Raw genomic sequence first — 18,652 nt, 5'->3', positions numbered from 1 at the left:
CAACAGTAAACACGTTCTTACGATGCATTAATAAATTAGTGTTCCATCCTGTCTACTACCAATGAAGAACTCCTATAACAGAAACCCATTCTAGGAAAAGTGCTATTTATCACTGTGCGGCAGAACACAATAAGGTTCATATCCATGTGAATACCAACCCAGGAGTTTAAAAGAAGGACAAACATAGAAGACTTACTTTTCTTGGAAGAAATGAACTTTCTTTTTTACCTCAAGATATGGTGGGTCTTGCCTAAGGTGTACTTCATTGATTATCAGACAGCCAACAGCCCTGATCATATCCAAACAGCTCGATTCCACTGGTTGAGATAATTTTTTAAAGAAGAAAATAACTTTCTCTTGGTTATATCCAAATATTAGTTTTGTGCAAAGTAATTGCAGTTTTTTGCCACTAAAAGTAATGGCAAAAATCTGCAATTACTTTTGTACCAACTGAATATGTCTTTTTTCCTCTAGATATGACATCTTTCTCCAATGTGAAAAAAAAACTAACATACGATACACCGTTTTGTAACTTATGTTCATTTTCGTACCTTACATCTGGACCCCTGCTCCCATCTTGGGTAGTCTTGGTAACGTGAAGAGCCGGATTCTCCCAATGCTTAAGCACATGTGAGAGGGAGGCACTTGAAGAAGGCCAGTGAGGTTTCTTCCATGACCAAAAAACAGGAGAACAAGATGCCCAGCCAGGGACTGGAAGGAGTCAAAGGTGTAAGGGTGTCTCTGGGGACCAATAACAGAATCTAGAACTGAAGCACCTCCGAGTTCAGCACATTCAACTCCCTGATTGTGCAGGTGAGAAAACTGAGGCTGATCGCCCCTGTTCAAAGTCGCCCAGCCAGGTGTCCTCACACAGCACAGCACCCTGTCCCTCACCTCTCACCACCTCCTAACCCAGAAAGCCACTTAGGTACTGAAGAGCACCCAATAACCAAACCAGCATTATTTTCCCCTAAGCCAAGTTTCTCTTCTTTCTCTATCTTCTTATTACAGAAATTTTCCAATATCTATAGGCAGAGAAATGAGAATAATAACCATCATGGACCCACTGCCCAGCTTAAACAACCCATTGCCAGTCCTCCTTTACCTTAAGCTTACCTACCTCACCCTCCTCCAGGATTATTTTGAAGCAAATTCCAGGTAGCTTATCATTATTTCTTGTTAAATATAAAATGCTCAAACAAACTATATAGCTGCAAATGCATCCGAAACAATTTTCTTTGGGAAGCTTTGATGCTCCTATTCCATATCCTTGCATTGCGTGTAGTATTTTTTGATTTCATTTCACAGCTCTAGAACAAAACCCTAGCTCTTATCTTAGTACAGACCAATAAGATACGCTCTGTGTCCCTGTACATCCACTAACAATATTAGACTGTGTACAACGAGGAATTCTGATGAAGGCATTGCCTTGGACAGGAAGCATGGGGAACGTTGAACTTACTAAACACTTTTCTATAATAGACACAGTACACTGACACTGGCACTTGTTTAAATTGGGCTGAATTCTGGCCTGAGATTTAAAGCCAACACGTCCACGAGTCGATATGAAAGGCACTAAGCAATGTAATTCCTTAAGGTTTAACAAATCTACAAACTAAATTAACAACCAAACATTTTCACACCAATAGGGTTATGCCTCTACTCTCTTAAGACAGAGACCATTTATTTGTCCTAAGGATATGATAGAAATCTAAAATCAAATATAATAAAATTTTTCTTTCATGTAGCCACTTAATCTTTCCTAAAGAATAAATATATCAAAAAAGACATTTTTTAAAAAGTTTTAATTAATGAACAAGACTGTACTACTAGTTAAATAATGTTACATGTATAGTAGTATAGTCTACTAGTTAAATATGTATATATTAATATAAATAGTACAGTCTAACTAGTTAAATATATATGTAACATCATGTGTATATAAAAATGGATACCTGCCATCATAATGTTGATGAATAGCATTTCCACTTATCATTTTCTACTATTTCACTCCCTTGCCTCACCCATCGATTTTTTATATAAATTTACAAATATACATTTTTAAATAAGAATATATTAGAAAGTTAAGGTCAGTACAAAAAGAAGGCAAATCAGAACTCTTAAGTTGCTTCATCCATAAAATGAATTCATTTCAAATATGGATTAAATTTTTTCTGGGAAAAAACACACTGTAATACATAATTTTCTACCTTTTAAAACATTTTACGATGTATCCCATCTTCTAACAAATTATGATACTCATACCTGCTGAGGTTTCTCTAAATTTGTCGCTGGTCTTCTTTTTCCTCCATTTCCAAGGCTTAAAGATTTTACCAATGGTGGATAGTTTCCCCTTTCTCTTGAAGGGAGGTGTTTGGGAACCTGCTGTGGGGCCATCTGAGTTTGCTATAGAAGCTTTGTCCAGTCCATCAACTGTATAAAGAAAGATATAGACAGAGAAAGGTTGTAAAAAAGGTTTTAAAAAAACAACATCATCGATTGGTTCCTGGGCTGTTAACGGTAAGTACATCCACTCTAATTGGAATCTCACACAAAGTTTACTTGTCCCATTTCACAGCTGGTAGGACTTCCCCCATATCAATCAGTAAACCAGTCAATCAGAAATTACAGCCAACTTAGAAAATCATTCTGGGGAAACAGACTAGAAACAAGAGACTTACATTGTAGATGGGGCCAAATGAGTGTCTGCAACACAGCTAAATCCATCTGCAACAACCCTATCAATATTTTGTACAGGAATAGAGTATTCTAAGTATTTCTGAAATAGGATGTTCCTTCAGAGACTAGTTTGACATTCTTAGTAATGAATATTACAGTTATGGTGTAGTTAAAATCATGGTTTCTCTTTCACAAAATAAAATTTGGTGCCAGGAAGCTAAATTCTATTTTTACAATGCTAAAACTATCTTTTGCTTTTATTATAAAAAAGGTTTTGAGCTTCAAAGAAACTGATAACTACACTAACCACAAGAAATATGTGGAAAATTTGGGTACTGTGTGTGATAAAAACATGCTTTTGTATGTCTTCACTATTTTATTTATCAGAAGAAATGCACAAAATCTTAAGTTGCCTTGCTTGCACTGTGTTCTAGGCTGATGGAAGATAGCAATGACTTATGTTACACCAACTATCAAATTTTAATGGCAAAGAACTGGAAGCAGGCCAGAATGGATGAACTTTAATATTATTCCATCAATAAAATAGCACTTGAAATTATGGCAAAAAAAAAAAAAAAAAGGAAAAATCAAAACAGTAGTTTCTTCTTGGAGGCAGAAATTACCTGAGAAGAAACTTGAGGGAACGTATAGGGGTGATGGAAATTATCTCAGCAATGGTTGGATGACCCAAAACTCATTAAATGGAATTTACAATTTCTTGCATTTCACTTTATGTAAAATTTACCTTTAAAAAAGCATAAATAGACAGTGAAGTCTAATTAATGACATGTATGCTGAAGTGTTTAGAGGTGAAGTGTACTGATGTCCATCAAAAATAATAACTGGATAGATAGATGGAATAGGCAGATGGATAAAAGCACAATAAAGTAAAATAGAGCAAAATGTTAAGTGTTGAATCCAGCTGGTAGATATGTATATGGGGCATGATACCAATTCTTTTATCTCCTCTGTATTTTTAAAACTTTCTTAATATAATATTGGTAATAGTAAAACAAATAAAAACAAAAACTGAACAGCAAGGACTTCTGCTTCCAAGAGATAAAACAGACTTACTTTTTCTTTTTGAGACAGAGTCTTGCTCTGTCGCCCAAGCTGGAGTGCAATGGCGTGATCTCAGTTCACTGCAACCACCGCCTCCTGGGTTCAAGCAATTCTCCTGCCTCAGCCTCCCGAGCAGCTGGGACTGACTACAGGTTCATGCCACCACGCCCGGCTAATTTTTGTATTTTTAGTAGAAACGGTGTTTCACCATATTGGTCAGGCTGGTCTCGAACTCCTGACCTCAAGTGATCCACCCATCTCAGCCTCCCAAAGTGCTGGGATTATAGGCCTCAGCTACCACACCCAGCCCAAACTTACTTTTTCTTATTCCTCTGGCTAAATACAACTTAAAAAACAAAACAAAACAAAACAAAAACACACACACACACACACACATAGATCTTACATATAAATGTAAGAAAATTCTGTAAGGCCAAGAGAAGGTAGACAAGACTGGGACCTCAGAACCCAAGAAACAACAAGGTGGTGAGATTCCTGGGTTTTCTTTTTGCCTCAAATATCCCAGACTCATAGCTGAAGAAGTCAGAAACCTCTAAAGGCCAACAAGCATGGAAGCCAGCAACCCAGAAACACCAATGGGCACAGACCACAAGCGTCTTCACTCTCTAGCCACATAACCAGGAAAGGGGCAGAGTAGCAAAATAAGAAACTTTTAGACAATAACTGCTCTACTACAGCCGAGCACCATGGAAGAACCTGTGACCATGCATGCTAGCAAAGGCTGAATGGAGTTACTAGATTTCCACCCTCATGTGGCTCTGAAAAAGAGCCCTAATATCCCCACTAGTGTGGTGTCAGAGAAGACCAAGCAGGAAACTAGCACCTTTATGCCTGGCGGCTGATAATGAAGCATCTTCCACAGTGTCAGTGGAGACCATGTAGGAAGCCCTGACATCCATCCCTTCCCAGCAATAACTGGGTGTCTCTCCCCTCCCCCCAAAACAGAGGTGGTCAAATCATTGCACACTAGGAACAAGATCACTCCAACTGTGATATCAAGGGAGACCACATGGGGATCTGGAAATTCTACCTGTGCCCAACACTAACAAGGACACCCCACACACATACATAGTGTGTCAACAGAGGACAAGTGGAGAACTGGGATTTTTTACCTCCGGCAGGGGTGACAAGGTGACACCCACTGCTTCCCCTGCTATAGAGGTGTCAGACAATGCCAATTAAAACAGAAGGTTTCAAACAAGATCTAGAGTCACATAACATAATACAAAAATGTCCAAGTTTCCATCAAAAATCACTTGACACACTAAGAACCAGGAAAATCTCATACTGAATGAAAAAAGACAATCAATAGACATCAGTTCCTAAATCCTTATGAGTTCTCCTTCCAAACAAATAGGAATAACTCCTGTTCCTCCCACTAGTGAAGTCTACTATAATTTCAGGTACTATCTGGGCAGAGATGGGCAGACACTGTGCATTGCTAGGGAAAATTGGAGATTCAAGTCCTGCGCTGACTGATTCTTCTGAAAGTGGTTCCTAACCCTACTTTCAGCCATAGCACAACAGATAGAGATACAGGAGACAGACTGATTTTGAAGCTAATTCAGAGTAAAGGAGCAAAATATTTATTACTTCAATTCTACTCCTGTCCAACTTCCCTCCTTGAACCAGAGTGCAAACCCAGAGGGGAACTGAGAGTATGGTTTTACTTCTTCATGAAGACTTTCCACTGAACTCTCATGTAAGGGCTTAACTTTGAACAACTTAAAAGTTGTAAAATATAAAAGGGCTGATTATTATGAACATAGAAAATGAAAGTTTCCATCTCAAATTCATCTCTGTAGTTACATGTCTAGTTTTCATTTTCTTACAATATAGTGGGATCTTTCTCTCCCAACCCACATATCCAGTTCCCTGATGCTCCATAAAAATTCTACTTTCTCTCTGAAGCAATTAAGAACAGCCTATTTTTCCCCTATCATAAACCACAGTTGCAATTAGAAACCATATGTTGGCACAGTTGGCCAATGTGCCATTGTACTTCTCTTAAATCATGAATGTGAGGACCACTGTCACCCGCTTTTGAGTAGCATGGGAAGAATATTAACTCTCTTCTTTAGATACGCAGGACACTGGCATTGCTATGATATTTCTGTAATTTTGCTTGTGGATCAGTTTTCCATTAAAATCCATTTGAAACTTTCCATAAATTATTTCACAGTAAGTCTGGTGAATTTTGCATTTATATGCAGATAAAAACAAATTGCCAGGTAAATCCCAGATGAAAGGTAAAATTTCCTGATTGTTTGCAATGTTAATTTTGGTCCACTTTTATGTTACTAAGAGTAACTTGTCATTCATCAGAACTTACCTTTTCACACTTGAGTTCTACATTTTAAAACACAGCATATTTTGAAATACAGTCATTAGCTAATCAAATGTAGACACTTTAAATGACACAGCTCAGTCTATCTTCCCACTGAAACGAGCCCACACGTAACAGAATTTCCCTGCACCACCAGTTGCTAAGAAATCAGAAAATACATACAGGTTTTATTTTTTATTTAAACAGAAATCTATCAATTAGGCAGTCCCAGCACAAATGTGACCATATAAGCCAAAAGTAAATGAGGCTAGATAATTACCATATTGATAGAGTTTAGATATGAATCCCCACCCAAATCTCATGTCAAATTGTAATCCTCAGTGTTGGAGGTGGAGCCTGGTGGGAGGTATGGATCATGGCGGCAGAGTTCTCACGAATTGTTTAGCACCATCCCCTCTTGATACTGTATAGTGGGTGAGATCACATGAATTCCATTTGTTTAAAAGTGTGCAGCACCTCTCTCTCTCTCTTCCTCCTGCTCCAGCCATATAAGACATGCCTGCTTCCCCTTCACTCGGTGCCATGATTGTAAGTTTCCTGAGACTTTTCCAGAAGCTAAGCAGAAGCTAGCTTGCAGAACTATGAGCCAATTAAACCTCTTTTCTACATAAATCACCCAGTCTCTGGTATTTCTTTACAGCAGTGCGAGAACAGACTAATATACATATGAAATAAATTGTAGGTTTGAATAGTCTTCCCTTTGTGATTTGATAAATAAATGATAGGGATTCTTAGAAAAGTTGAATCTACTTAATACAGTTCATTGTATGTTTATACTATTTAATGGTTATGATATTTTTGATATCAATTTTTCCCCACACATAATTATTTCAGGCACTGAGAAACTGAGACAGATGTGGCATAGTATTACGACTCACAAATGTTGTAGCTGAAAGACCACTTAGAAAAGAATCTCCGTAAAAGAACTCCTGGTACTAATTTCGTACAAACTGACAGCCGCCCTGCAGAAAACAAGTAGGTGGTAAAAAACATGGTCTCAACTTTTCTCCAAATATCCTTAAATATCTGAAGGTCAACGAGAATGCATTTTTGAAGCCCAATTGTAGCAAAAATAACTAGGAGAAATCGTGTGTGGTAAATAATGCTTTGATAACACTCTGCTGTGTATGCTTTAAGAAAGTTAAAAAAAAAAAAAAAAGCATATCAAACTTTATTTACTTAAAATATAGTTTCCAGGCTTTGTTATTTTTTGTGCTTTGTTATGTTTTTACAATATTAAGATTATCTGTGTATATTTTTATTTCTCTTACAGTTTTCATATTTCTATTATAATTCTGTCACTTTCCCCTTTAAAACTCACAGAACATATGGCAAAGAAAAATCAGAAGAGTGCTTAGGGAAGATTTAACTTTATTGCCTACATTTACATGAGGTCTCTTTCTCTCTCTCAAGTCTCAATAACTTAAGATATATTGCTATCATTAAACAAGGGCGAATGTACAACATCTGGGCACAGAAGCAACCCACTATTGGTTAGGGTGAACTGATGGTATAAGCCATCACAGATGAGCTTGGATCACGGTTTCTAAGGCAGTCAAGTGGCTATCCTTGCCTTCCTTTGTCTAAAGGAGTTCCTTACTCTCTTATTAATCAGAGTTTACAGTGGGTTGGGTCAAATCTCTTCCTTTTAAGGGTAAAATAAATGGCAAGTGGAGAAGAAGAGAAAATGAACAGAAGAATCAAAATGCGTGGCATCACACGGGGTGCAGGTAAAAAATTCTGAGACTGCTGAACATGTATATTGAGATCAAACAAGGAAGTACAAGAATGGCAGATGGTGGAAGCCAGGTTTCTCACTACTGGAGAGAGAGGTTACAGACAAGCAACTGGAGAGGGAGGTTACAGATAAGCGAGAGAGTAAAGCTAGAATGATCCATGCAGCCCTGATTAGAGTTGGAGACATCTGCATGAACCCATGCTTGGCCAGGTAGACAGATAGATAAGTAAATGAATTATAGACATGTATATATGCATGGGTTTACTTACACACATGTATTTGCTAGCTCTGTCCTCTCAGAAGGCCTAGAAGTAATAACTCCCCGGTAGCAAAGAGCACGTCCAGCACGTAGATCTTGGTTTCTAATAGCATTCTCCAATAGACAGACACCACCCTCCTTACAGAAAAGGCTGCTTCTAGAGCTGGGGCATGGAAAACACTAGATGAGCCCTGCAACATCTTGTAGTCCCAGAAAGTGCTCAAAAAGCAAACTGATGGGAGGGGGTAGGTTAAAGGGACACAGGAGCCCACTCAAACGTTTCCAAAGGCCAAAGTTGGAATAATCTCAGCAACAAAGAAAAAATATAGTATTCGATTATAACCCAAAGTATAAAATAAACATCCACAAATCCATACTCATATAGATAAATATTGAATGAATAAATGAATGTGGGAGAAGAGATAAATCCTTACAGAATTCCAAATAATTTATATACATAACCCTCTCTCAAGAAAGTGGAGCTTAACTTCTGACTGCTTAAATGTGGGCTATCCATAGTGACTTCCTTCCAAAGAGTACAGTATGGAAAGAGAGGAGAAAGGAGTGGCTTTATGGTGAAGATGCTGACAAACAGGACCTTAGCCATGGAGCGAGCTTCACATCATCAGTGATAAGTTGTGCTGACAGTATGTACTCTTGATATGATATAAGGAGAATGGTACTTCAAAACCCACAATGCTGTAGTAACTACAAGGAAAACATCAGGCAAAACTAAATTGAGAAACATTTCTAAAATACCTGACCAGTACATCTCAAAACTTTCAAGGTCTGGCTAGGCATGGTGGGTCATGCCTGTAATCCCAGCACTTTTCGAGGCTGAGGTGGGCAGATCACGTGAGGTCAGGAGTTCAAGACCAGCCTAGGCAACATGGTGAAACTCCACCTCTACTAAAAATACAAAAATTAGCCAGGCTTGGTAGCAGGCGCTTGGGAGGCTGAGGCAGGAGAAAAGCCTGAACCCAGCAAGTGGAGGCTGCAGTGAGCCGAGATTGCGCCACTTTACTCTAGCCTGGGCTACAAAGCAAGACTCATCTCAAAAACAAAACAAGTCTGGGTGCGGTGGCTCACGCCTGTAATCCCAGCAATTTGGTAGGCCGAGGCAGGCAGATCACAAGGTCAGGAGATCGAGACCATCCTGTCTAACATGGTGAAACTCCATCTCCACTAAAAATACAAAAAATTATCCGGGCATGGTGGTGCGTGCATGTAGTCCCAGCTACTGGGGAGGCTGAGGCAGGAGAATCACTTGAACCCAGGATGCAGAGGTTGCAGTGAGCTGAGATTGTGCCACTGCACTCTAGCCTGGGCAACAGAGCGAGACACCATCTAAAAGACAAAAACCAAAACAAAACTATCAAGGTCATTCAAAACAAGGAAGGTCTGAGAAACTGTCAGACCAGAGGAGCCTAAGGAGACACCACTGCTACATGTAACATGGCATCCTGAATGCATCCTGGAACAAAAAAAGACGACATTAGGGGAAAACTACTGAAATCCTAATAAACTGTGGAGTTTAGTTAACAGGAATAACATCGGTGTTTGTTCCTCGGTTGTAACAAATGTATCATGCTGATATAAGATCTCTCTGTATCATTTTTTCAACTTTTCTGCAAATCTAAAACTATTCTAAAATCAAGTTTATATTTTAAAATGTGGCAATCGCTATCATGGAGGTAAATGAGGATCAAAATTTTTTCTTAGGAGTGAGGAAGTCGGCTTGAAGGGGCCTCGGTGCCTACTGTCTTTTACCGACAGTAAAGATTTCAGCTGAAAGGAGTTTTGGAAAGTAAAATGCTTCAGACTTGACCATCTTTCTCTTCAAAATTCTCCCTTTACTAATACTTCCATTCCCAGTATTCTATAAGTAAGAGAACATTTAAATTGCTGTTTCAACATTTTTTAGCACATAATGGATCCAGATAAGATAAGCAGTATTCAACATCTTGCAAAATGGTAGACAATGGGGCCAGCTCCAGCACGCATCAGGAGGTACTCAACAACAGTCACTGTGTAACCACACAGAGAGAAGAGATTCCAAACATCCCTCCACCACACACACACACACACACACACACACCCCCATGATGGACTTTATCATGAAGTGAACAAATCAAGGCTGGCTGACCTTTTAAAGTAATGCCAAGAAAAATTTTCTCATTATCAGTACTATGTTCATCAGAGACATATGACACATATTTATGGGAAAAAATTAAAACAAATTTATAGTCATGTCCTTCAACATGTGAAAGGGTTAAATGTAAAAATTTTTAAAGGAACTATCCAAATATCTAAATAATCTAAAAATTTTAGATTATTTTTGAACTTTCTATATATAAACGTATTCCGTCACTTAAAAATCTGAAAACAATAGAATTTTAGAGTTAGAAAAGATCTTGGCTCAGAAGAAAATTGCTTTTCATCAGCTGATGGTTCCTTTAAAAATAATCAGCATTAAGGTAATAATCATGGCTAAAGTATTTTAAAAATTATTTAGCCATCATCTTTTTAAATCCCCAAGAGTAAAAGAACAGAATGTAAGCAAGAAATTAAATTTAAAGAAAAAGAATAGAATGTGAAAACATTACCATATTAGAGTGTATTGAAAGGATTTTAGTAGCACTGGAGGAAGATTGCTCATAACCCTGCTATTCATACTTGCCTCCCAATTTGCCAATTTCCTTTCCCCCATCACTTGAAAGAAGCTACAAAGTTATCTAAAGGGAGCTGGGATAAGACCAGTAGTTCCCACTATCATTAAAATTAATACTATGGAGATTTTCCAAAAAGATTTTTTCAAGGCATACAGTCAGAACGTAAATGATATTGCACTTACAATCCCATTCAGACCAAAGTATCAATCATTTCAAAACCCCAGAAAACCTCCTTATGCTTCTTCCAAATCAATAGCAACCCTTTCACCTCTATTCCCCCAGATAACCACTATTTTGACTTCCAGCAGCATTGATTTGTATTATCTGTTCCTTTTTTTTTTTTTTTTTTGGTAATTTTTTGTAGAGATAGGATTTTACCATGTTGCCCAGGCTGGTCTCAAACTCCTGGATTCAATTGATCCACCTGCCTGGGCCTCCCAAAGTGCTGGGATTACAGGTGTGAGCCGCTGTGCCTGGCCTGTTTTACCTGTTCTTGAACTTCAGCTTAGTGGATCACACAATATGATCTTTTGTATTTCTTTCACTGAATGTCTGTGAAATTCATCTGTAGAACTTTTTTCCCTTACTTCGTTTCTGGGAAAGCTAATCTACTTCTCTACCATCTTTTGATGTTGCCCTGAAGCCATGATAAACTAGAATTTCACCGAAAGCAAGATTAAAGGTAGAGATGTAGTTTATTTTCTGTAAAAAAAAAAAAAAAGGGTGTATATCTATTCTTACAATGCATATGAGAGCACTCAGCAGAGTTCTGAGCAATGTAATTTATAAAAGCACTGGGCTGCAGTGTTATCCACTATGGAACAACAATCATGTTTAGTACTTTCATATTATGCTATATATTAAAGCCCTATATATAAGGAAACTGGGAGCCAGGAAGGCTATCTGGGTTCCCAAATTGTTAACTAGTGACAGAGATAAGAGTCTAGGTCACCTGATTCCTGATCCAGGGTTATTTCCCACTCTACCAGGCTGTCTCCATTGGCATATGATAGCTAAACTCATGGTGAACCAGCAACACTCCTAGTAGCTCTAAAATAGCAGTAAAACTATTTGTAAAAAACAAAAAAGGAGGCCGGCACTGTGGCTCATGCCTGTAATCCCAGCACTTTGGGAGGACGAGGCGGGTGGATCACGAGGTCAAGAGATCGAGACCATTGAGACCATCCTGGCCAATATAGTGAAACCCCATCTCTACTAAAAATGCAAAAAATTAGCTAGGTGTGGTGGTGTGCACCTGTAGTCCCAGCTATTCGGGAGGCTGAGGCAGGAGGATCACTTGAACCTGGGAGGCGGAGGTTGCAGTGAGCCAAGATCATGCCACTGCATTCCTGTCTCAAAAAAAAAAAAAAAAAAAAAAAGCAAAGAAGACATTGCACAATCAGGACAAGCAATAAATCTATGTTATTGTTCTGGGTTTTGACCACCCAACTGGGATGGTGAACTGTAAGCCAAGAAAAGAGCTGGAGCCTAGTTCTAACTCTGTCACTTAATCAGCCCTGTGACCTTGAACAAGGACCCCAATTTTTCATGGCTGAAATTAGGAGACTAGGTTAAATGATCTCTAGGCTCCTTTCCAACTTTAAAAATTCTGACTTCATATTGCTTTGTGCTGAGTTTATCAGTCTTGTAGGTCACATTAAGACCTATTCTAGTACTTGATATTTTATTATGCTAAAAAAAAAGGACCAGTTCTCAGTGCCTTATAAATACTGCCTCTTTCATCATTACTACAACCCTGCGAAGTAGTTGCTATTAGTATTTCCATTTTATAGATGAGGAAATTGAGGCTGAGAGAGACTAAGCAACTAGCAAGATCCTACAGCTGGTAAGCAGGATTTAAACTCAGGTAGTTTACCTCCCAAGTATTCCCTGTACAAAAATGGGGAGGGGGGTAGTGGGTGGGAGTGGATTTCTATTTTAAGAGAAGGCAAGAGATAAACCCTAATGAGTAGTAACTCAATTCAACTCCTAACAACTTATTGGGCTAATCCAAGGAGTTAGGGCAGGTACTGTTTTGCTGTCTAAAACAATGCCCAGTGTCATCATGGTTAATTTCACGCTGGTGGCATGCAGAATGTACTCTATATCTTATACTGACTAAAGTAATTCGATTGCACAGAATCCTTATTTATCATAATATTAATTTTAGAAGTTTGATACTATCAATTTTTAAACTTGTTTTTTTAACAGAGGCAGACATTATTTTTAAACTCCCAGAGGGAAAATCTACTAAAGACTTCCATCTGCCTGCAAGCACTGACAGAGAATTCCAGAGTTTAAACTTGTGGCCAACAGGCCTGCTGAACGAGTATGTTTGTGCAGCTGCGTGACATCCTGATTCACTGACATGAACAATATCCCCTAGACTTGCTACAGGATATTTAACAGATTAAATAAAGTCGCTCTTATTTGGGGTTTACCGAAATGCTGATCGAGTAGGCAAAGGGCCACTTTGCTAATGGAAAATCAATTTTAATGTAAATAAAAGCATTTTACATTTTGAATGCCACCGTTCTCGCTACAAGGGAAGGGTTGTCTCTATGAACAGATAGGATGACTGCTTAGGAATAGCAAGATGTTTGCTACAGAGAGGAAAAATGTGACAGGAATCAACCAACAACCTATCTTGTTCTCGGTAGATGTTAGTCATATACAACAACTCCCAGAGTGTGAAACGGAGCACGTCATGGTGTGTAGAGTGTGTGTTGTGTTTGTGAAAAGGAAGAAAAAGCTGATATGCCCCCAACGGACAATCTGCCAAGTGAGAAAATTTCACCTCATCCATGTTAGGATAATGATCACCCTGTTCATACTGGGAATGTGTATAGGGACAGACCTTTAGGGGAGAAGCTGGCAGACCTTATATATAAATTGTAAAATAAAATCTGCTGAAATACCACACTTCTCCTCTCGTCCCCCCTCCCCACTGCCTCCAACCAATGGAGTCTCGTTCTGTCACCCAGGTTGGAGTGCAGTGGCGCGATCTCAGCTCACTGCAACCTCCGGTTCCCAGGTTCAAGTGATTCTCCTACCTCAGCCTCCCAAGTAGCTGGGATTGCAGGTGCATGCCACCACGCCTTGCTAATTTTTGTACTTTTAGTAGAGACAGGGTTTCAGCGTGTTGGTCAGGCCAGTCTCAAACTCCTAAGCTCAAGTGATCCGCCCACCTCAGCCTCCCAAAGTGTTTGTTTTACAGGCGTGAACCACCGCACCTGGCTGAAATATCACAGTTTTTAAGTAAGGGGCTAAATTTTGTTTCAGACAAAATTATGAAAAAATTCCCACAGAGGATGAATGTAACAGAAATATTATTAAAATAGCACATTAAATCTAGACCAATATCTTTAAGTCAAAAGGCTGGTGGATAAATAAAAGCCCAGAGAATATACATATACATATAATGTGACTAATGTACTCTCTATGTCCAAGAGCCTCCTGGCAGTCATACAAAGTCCCCAAGGCTGGTATCTGTGGAGAGACGGTGGCCACATGTAGCATCCTGGACAATCTCCCCAAGGCAGACGTGAAACCTGCAGGCATATACTGTGGAAAACAGAATGCTGGGAGATAGATCCCATGGAGAAGAATTTATGTCAATTAGTCATACGGAGTCCCCAAGGCTCCCAGATTTATGTCCTTACAGCTCAGTTGAGCTGACTGCAGCAACCCAGCCACCTGAACTTGGAGAGAAAGAGTGAAAAGGGACTGGAAATGATGGATGATCTGAGGGACACTGAGGAGAAAGAAGAGAGGAGTCTGAGGAACTGCCTGGAGAAGTCGAAGAACTCCATGGCCTGAACCTCTACAAGGGTATGGCGGGATGTCAAGAAGAGATAAAATTTGGAGGAGAGACCTTCACCTTGTGTTCAGGCACCATGAACTTCAGGTGTTGGCAGAACATTCAAGGGAAGATGTCCAACGGACAGTCAGAAATGCATTACTGGCACTCTAGCAAGAAGCTGGAGTTGAAGTTATTTGGTGGAGTCTTCCAAACAAAAGCAGCTGTTGAGGACCAGGGGTAAACTCCTAGAGAATGATTACATTTAGGAGCAAGAGGGCTTTGCACAATAAAGAACCTCAAAATTCTTTAGCATTGAGAATGAACAACTAAAGAAAAAAGTTTGTTTGCTGTTTGTTTTAAATTCATAAAGTGTGAAGGACACTCAAGCAGGCTCATGGGCTGAGGAAAAGGAGCCCTCGGTGTTGGGGTGTTGAAGACGCAAGAAAGAAGGGCTGCAGAGTTGCACCAGCCAGGACATCAGACCAGCCACGCGGGGACTGCATGGGGACTGAATTCCTTCAGGTCATAACAAGATTTGGGGTGGAGTGGGAGAGTCTGAACTTTATCCAGTGAATATGAGGAAATAACCAGGAAGTCAGGAGATGACAGCACCAAAGAAACGTGAAGGAAAACTCAGCAGATGGCACCTACCTCAAATGAGGGCATGCACAATACCAGACCCAAAACGAGCAGGAAATAGCACTGGGGAGTTGATGCAATGTCAACGCCCCCTGTGATAGGAGAGGTGAAGGACAACAGAGCCTCCGTTAAAGAGAATTACCAGGGCAACAGTGTTGCCAAGGAGACCCAGGGTTCGGACAATCCAAGGGAGAGGAGGAAGGTGACATCTGCAAAAAATAATGAGGCTGTAGCAAAGTGTGCTCACTGTGGAATGGAGACATTCATTCACAATTTACTGAGCAGCTATTATAGAGGAAGGGCTAAGCAAAAACAGATCAGATCTCTGCCCTTAGGAGGCTTGCAGGCTATGAGAGAGGCTGACATTAGTCAAACAACCATTCACCCAAATGTAGACCTGCAGCGTGTAGTGAGTAGGAAATGTGGGGGACCCCAGGGGCTCACACAGTGGCACTGTAGCATTAGTTCCCATGGCAGACATAGCACAAAATGGCCTCCAAATTATGAGTTAAAATTCAGGGTAGAATTGTTTGAGGGCTACAGAGGTTTAATCTAGTTTCATAGCATTGCCTAAAAGGTAGAAATATCCTATTCAAATTAAACAGGAAGCCATTTAAAAGCCACTGAAAAGCAAAGGATTAACATTCCTTGGTTTGTATACCTAATTCTCTTGAGAGAGAGAAACAATTCCACTAATTGTTTTTTAAAAAAACAATTTTATAAAAATGATGCCTTTAGTGTTGATTTTATATTGTTTCTAACATAGTTATTGAGGATGCCCCACTTGTGAGATGTTCTATTTTGGTTTCTTTCTTTAAAATGACAGGTGTGTTAAACAAGCATTCCAGAGAATGAGTTGCACCAGCAGGATTTGGATAAAACACATACAGAAAGCCTCTGAATCCAATTAGGGCACCATCAAAAAACCAGCTTATTCCAAAATATTTTTCTAATATAATTTTTATTGAGATTTTCAATACTGGTCTGAAGAAACATTGAACATGTTCTAGAATGATGGGAAAAAGCCCATAACAGAACCTCAGAAGTAGCCAATTATAATTCACCAATGTTTTCAGAAACTGTAAAAATGATTTTTAATTGTTGTTGTTATTAAGTGAGTAGGTTAAAAAAAAGACTACCTCTCTGAGAAGCAAGGAAAAATAATAATTCTCACCACTAGATTAGCAGTCCCATGAGGACAGGGAGCAAGTTGATTTTATTCCTGGTGGTGTCCCTATACTGTACTTAGGCCACAAAAAGGTCCCTGAAAATATTTACAAAAAGAGTAAGTCATGGGAAAATGTGGGGCAATAATTTACAAGGCCTAGGCTATGATTTATTTTAGCAGGTCTTTAGATTTTTCACAGAGGAAACTGTTTCCAACAGTGCCTTCCTGTAGAATTCCAAATATTTTGAAAGATAATATAACAAACACTAATGTTTGAAACTGGGAAAATATCACAGCCAGCAGGAAGGATGATTAACACTCATAAGAATGGTACAGACATTGCTGACACAGTTTTCAGGTAAGCAAACACTTAATTGCTCTTTACAAGGTAATTGAAAGACAATTCATCAAAGACAAATAATTGAAAAACAGCTGGAATAATTTATATGTGAAATTGTCTTTTAAGAAGTTTCTATTTTCACCCAGCGATGAGTGGTGAAAATTAATTTCTTCAAGAGCACTCTCTTTGTTAACATTTCCTTCTTTCTCATCTCAGATTTTTCTTCAAACTTAACCTTTTTTCTCCTAATTGGGGAAGCCAGAAAGGCAATTTTGTTCCACGGCAAAGAAACGAGAAAATAAATTATCTAACTAAATTGGAACGAAATCCAAACTGCTTTTGTTTTTTCCATTCTCTTTAGGCATCACACAAGAGAATCTGAATCTCTTAGAAAACAGTGGAACAATATAGAAAACTATAATACCATTTTAATCTGAAATTAAATTATTTGATAATATAGCATTATGACAGATGTTTAGTTATGTGGCAATATTTTAGGCTTTCGATTAACTGAATATATCAGAGCTACAAGGTAGAACTACCTTGCATAATAGCCCATTGTGGTGGTGGCAAACATCTGACTCTACAATGTAACATGTTCAATGACGAGGAATCATTCTTTAAGACTAGCAGCCAGCAACAAGTTTTTATTCCAATTTAAACAGAACACACCACCTCTCCTATCTCATCTTTCCACTGTGAAGCAAATATCTCCGGTTGACCAGTACCCTAAGGGGAGCAAACACAAATGGAAAGAGGCTGACACTTAGGTATTTCCACACTAAAGCTTCCAGAGAAGAAAATGGTTTGTTTTGTTTAATTCTTTAGCTATTTGTCACGCTGATACAACTTTGCGTATGCTTAAAAAATAGGAAATAGCCATTTTAAATATAAACACGTACCTGTGAGTACTGCAAAGGAAAAACATGGGCTTTCAGTGCCAGAAAGATTTGAATGTAATAATCTGTTCCTCCCCATTCTAGTTGGTAACCTTAGGTCTGTAATTCAACCTTTCAGAGTCCCTCATCTGTAGAATGGGGTAATACAATTCACAATTTGGGTTGTGGTTAGTGTTAATAGAGATAATACATGTAAGCAAGTGGAAAAAGGCTGATAAGACGTTTTGTGGGGAGTAAAAATAGAGAGTAGGTTATTTATGATTTGGAGCAATTGGGGCAGCAAAATTTCTTGGAAAAATATTTTCCTGGTCTTCTAGAGGTCTCCAGGAAAACAAAAATGCCCCCTGAAATAAATTCCTGTATACCCACCCAAAACAGATACCTGTATTCTCCGTTGGTCTCCAGATAATTGCTGGGAGCTGCTAAAACCAACTAAGACTTGAGGGAAATCCCCACTACTCTACAGCAGAAATGCCCTGGATTAAGGAAAGAAACTAAGCAAGAAGGTTGACACCATATACAAGAATGAGAGAGGAGCTAAGAGTTGGACTTGGCTCTATTTCCTACCAGCTGGGAAATTGCTGAATTTTTTTATTTTTATGCTTGCACCTGCAAAAAATAAATTTTAAAAACCAAACCAACAAACGTAAAACTATTTTATTGAAAAGCCCGGTTGCTTACTTGATTAATACAACACTTAGTAAATCAAGGTGAAAGTAATTAGGCATTATTTAGTCAGATACAAGTTGTTGTTCCTTTTGGTTTTTTAAAACCCTGCACCATATAAGATGTGTTGCTAAGTCTGCTAAACACAGGAAGTTGCATTTTACTGTTGTTTCCAAATATGCCTAATGTCACAATCTAAAGAGAAAAGAAAGATCCATTTCATGATTCCATTAACTTCAGATATTTTAAGTAAAGACCACCTATAAATTCAATGTAGATGACAAAGTCCCGGAGGATTCTCGATGATGAGACTCATGTTATCCACTGGACTAGCTAAGAAATCATCATCAAAGGGCACTT

The 18,652-nt window shown here is 38.8% G+C and overlaps 1 protein-coding gene across 8 annotated transcripts in view; it reads right to left on the bottom strand.

Moving 5' to 3' along the window:
• The window catches only part of PHACTR2 (phosphatase and actin regulator 2), a 301,180-nt gene that overhangs the window by 124,130 nt on the left and 158,398 nt on the right, over positions 1-18,652 (bottom strand). For all 8 annotated transcript variants that reach the window (XM_073022540.1, XM_008006801.3, XM_073022541.1 and 5 more), the window contains exon 2: positions 2,266-2,433. In XM_073022540.1, the coding sequence (XP_072878641.1) occupies positions 2,266-2,433 (168 nt within the window). The remainder of the gene's footprint in view (positions 1-2,265; positions 2,434-18,652) is intronic.

Source organism: Chlorocebus sabaeus, chromosome 13 (genome assembly GCF_047675955.1).
Source record: "Chlorocebus sabaeus isolate Y175 chromosome 13, mChlSab1.0.hap1, whole genome shotgun sequence".
In the NCBI taxonomy this organism is placed as follows: domain Eukaryota; kingdom Metazoa; phylum Chordata; class Mammalia; order Primates; family Cercopithecidae; genus Chlorocebus; species Chlorocebus sabaeus.
Note: the sequence above shows the minus strand (reverse complement) of the source record. Positions and strands in the feature narration are given on the sequence as shown.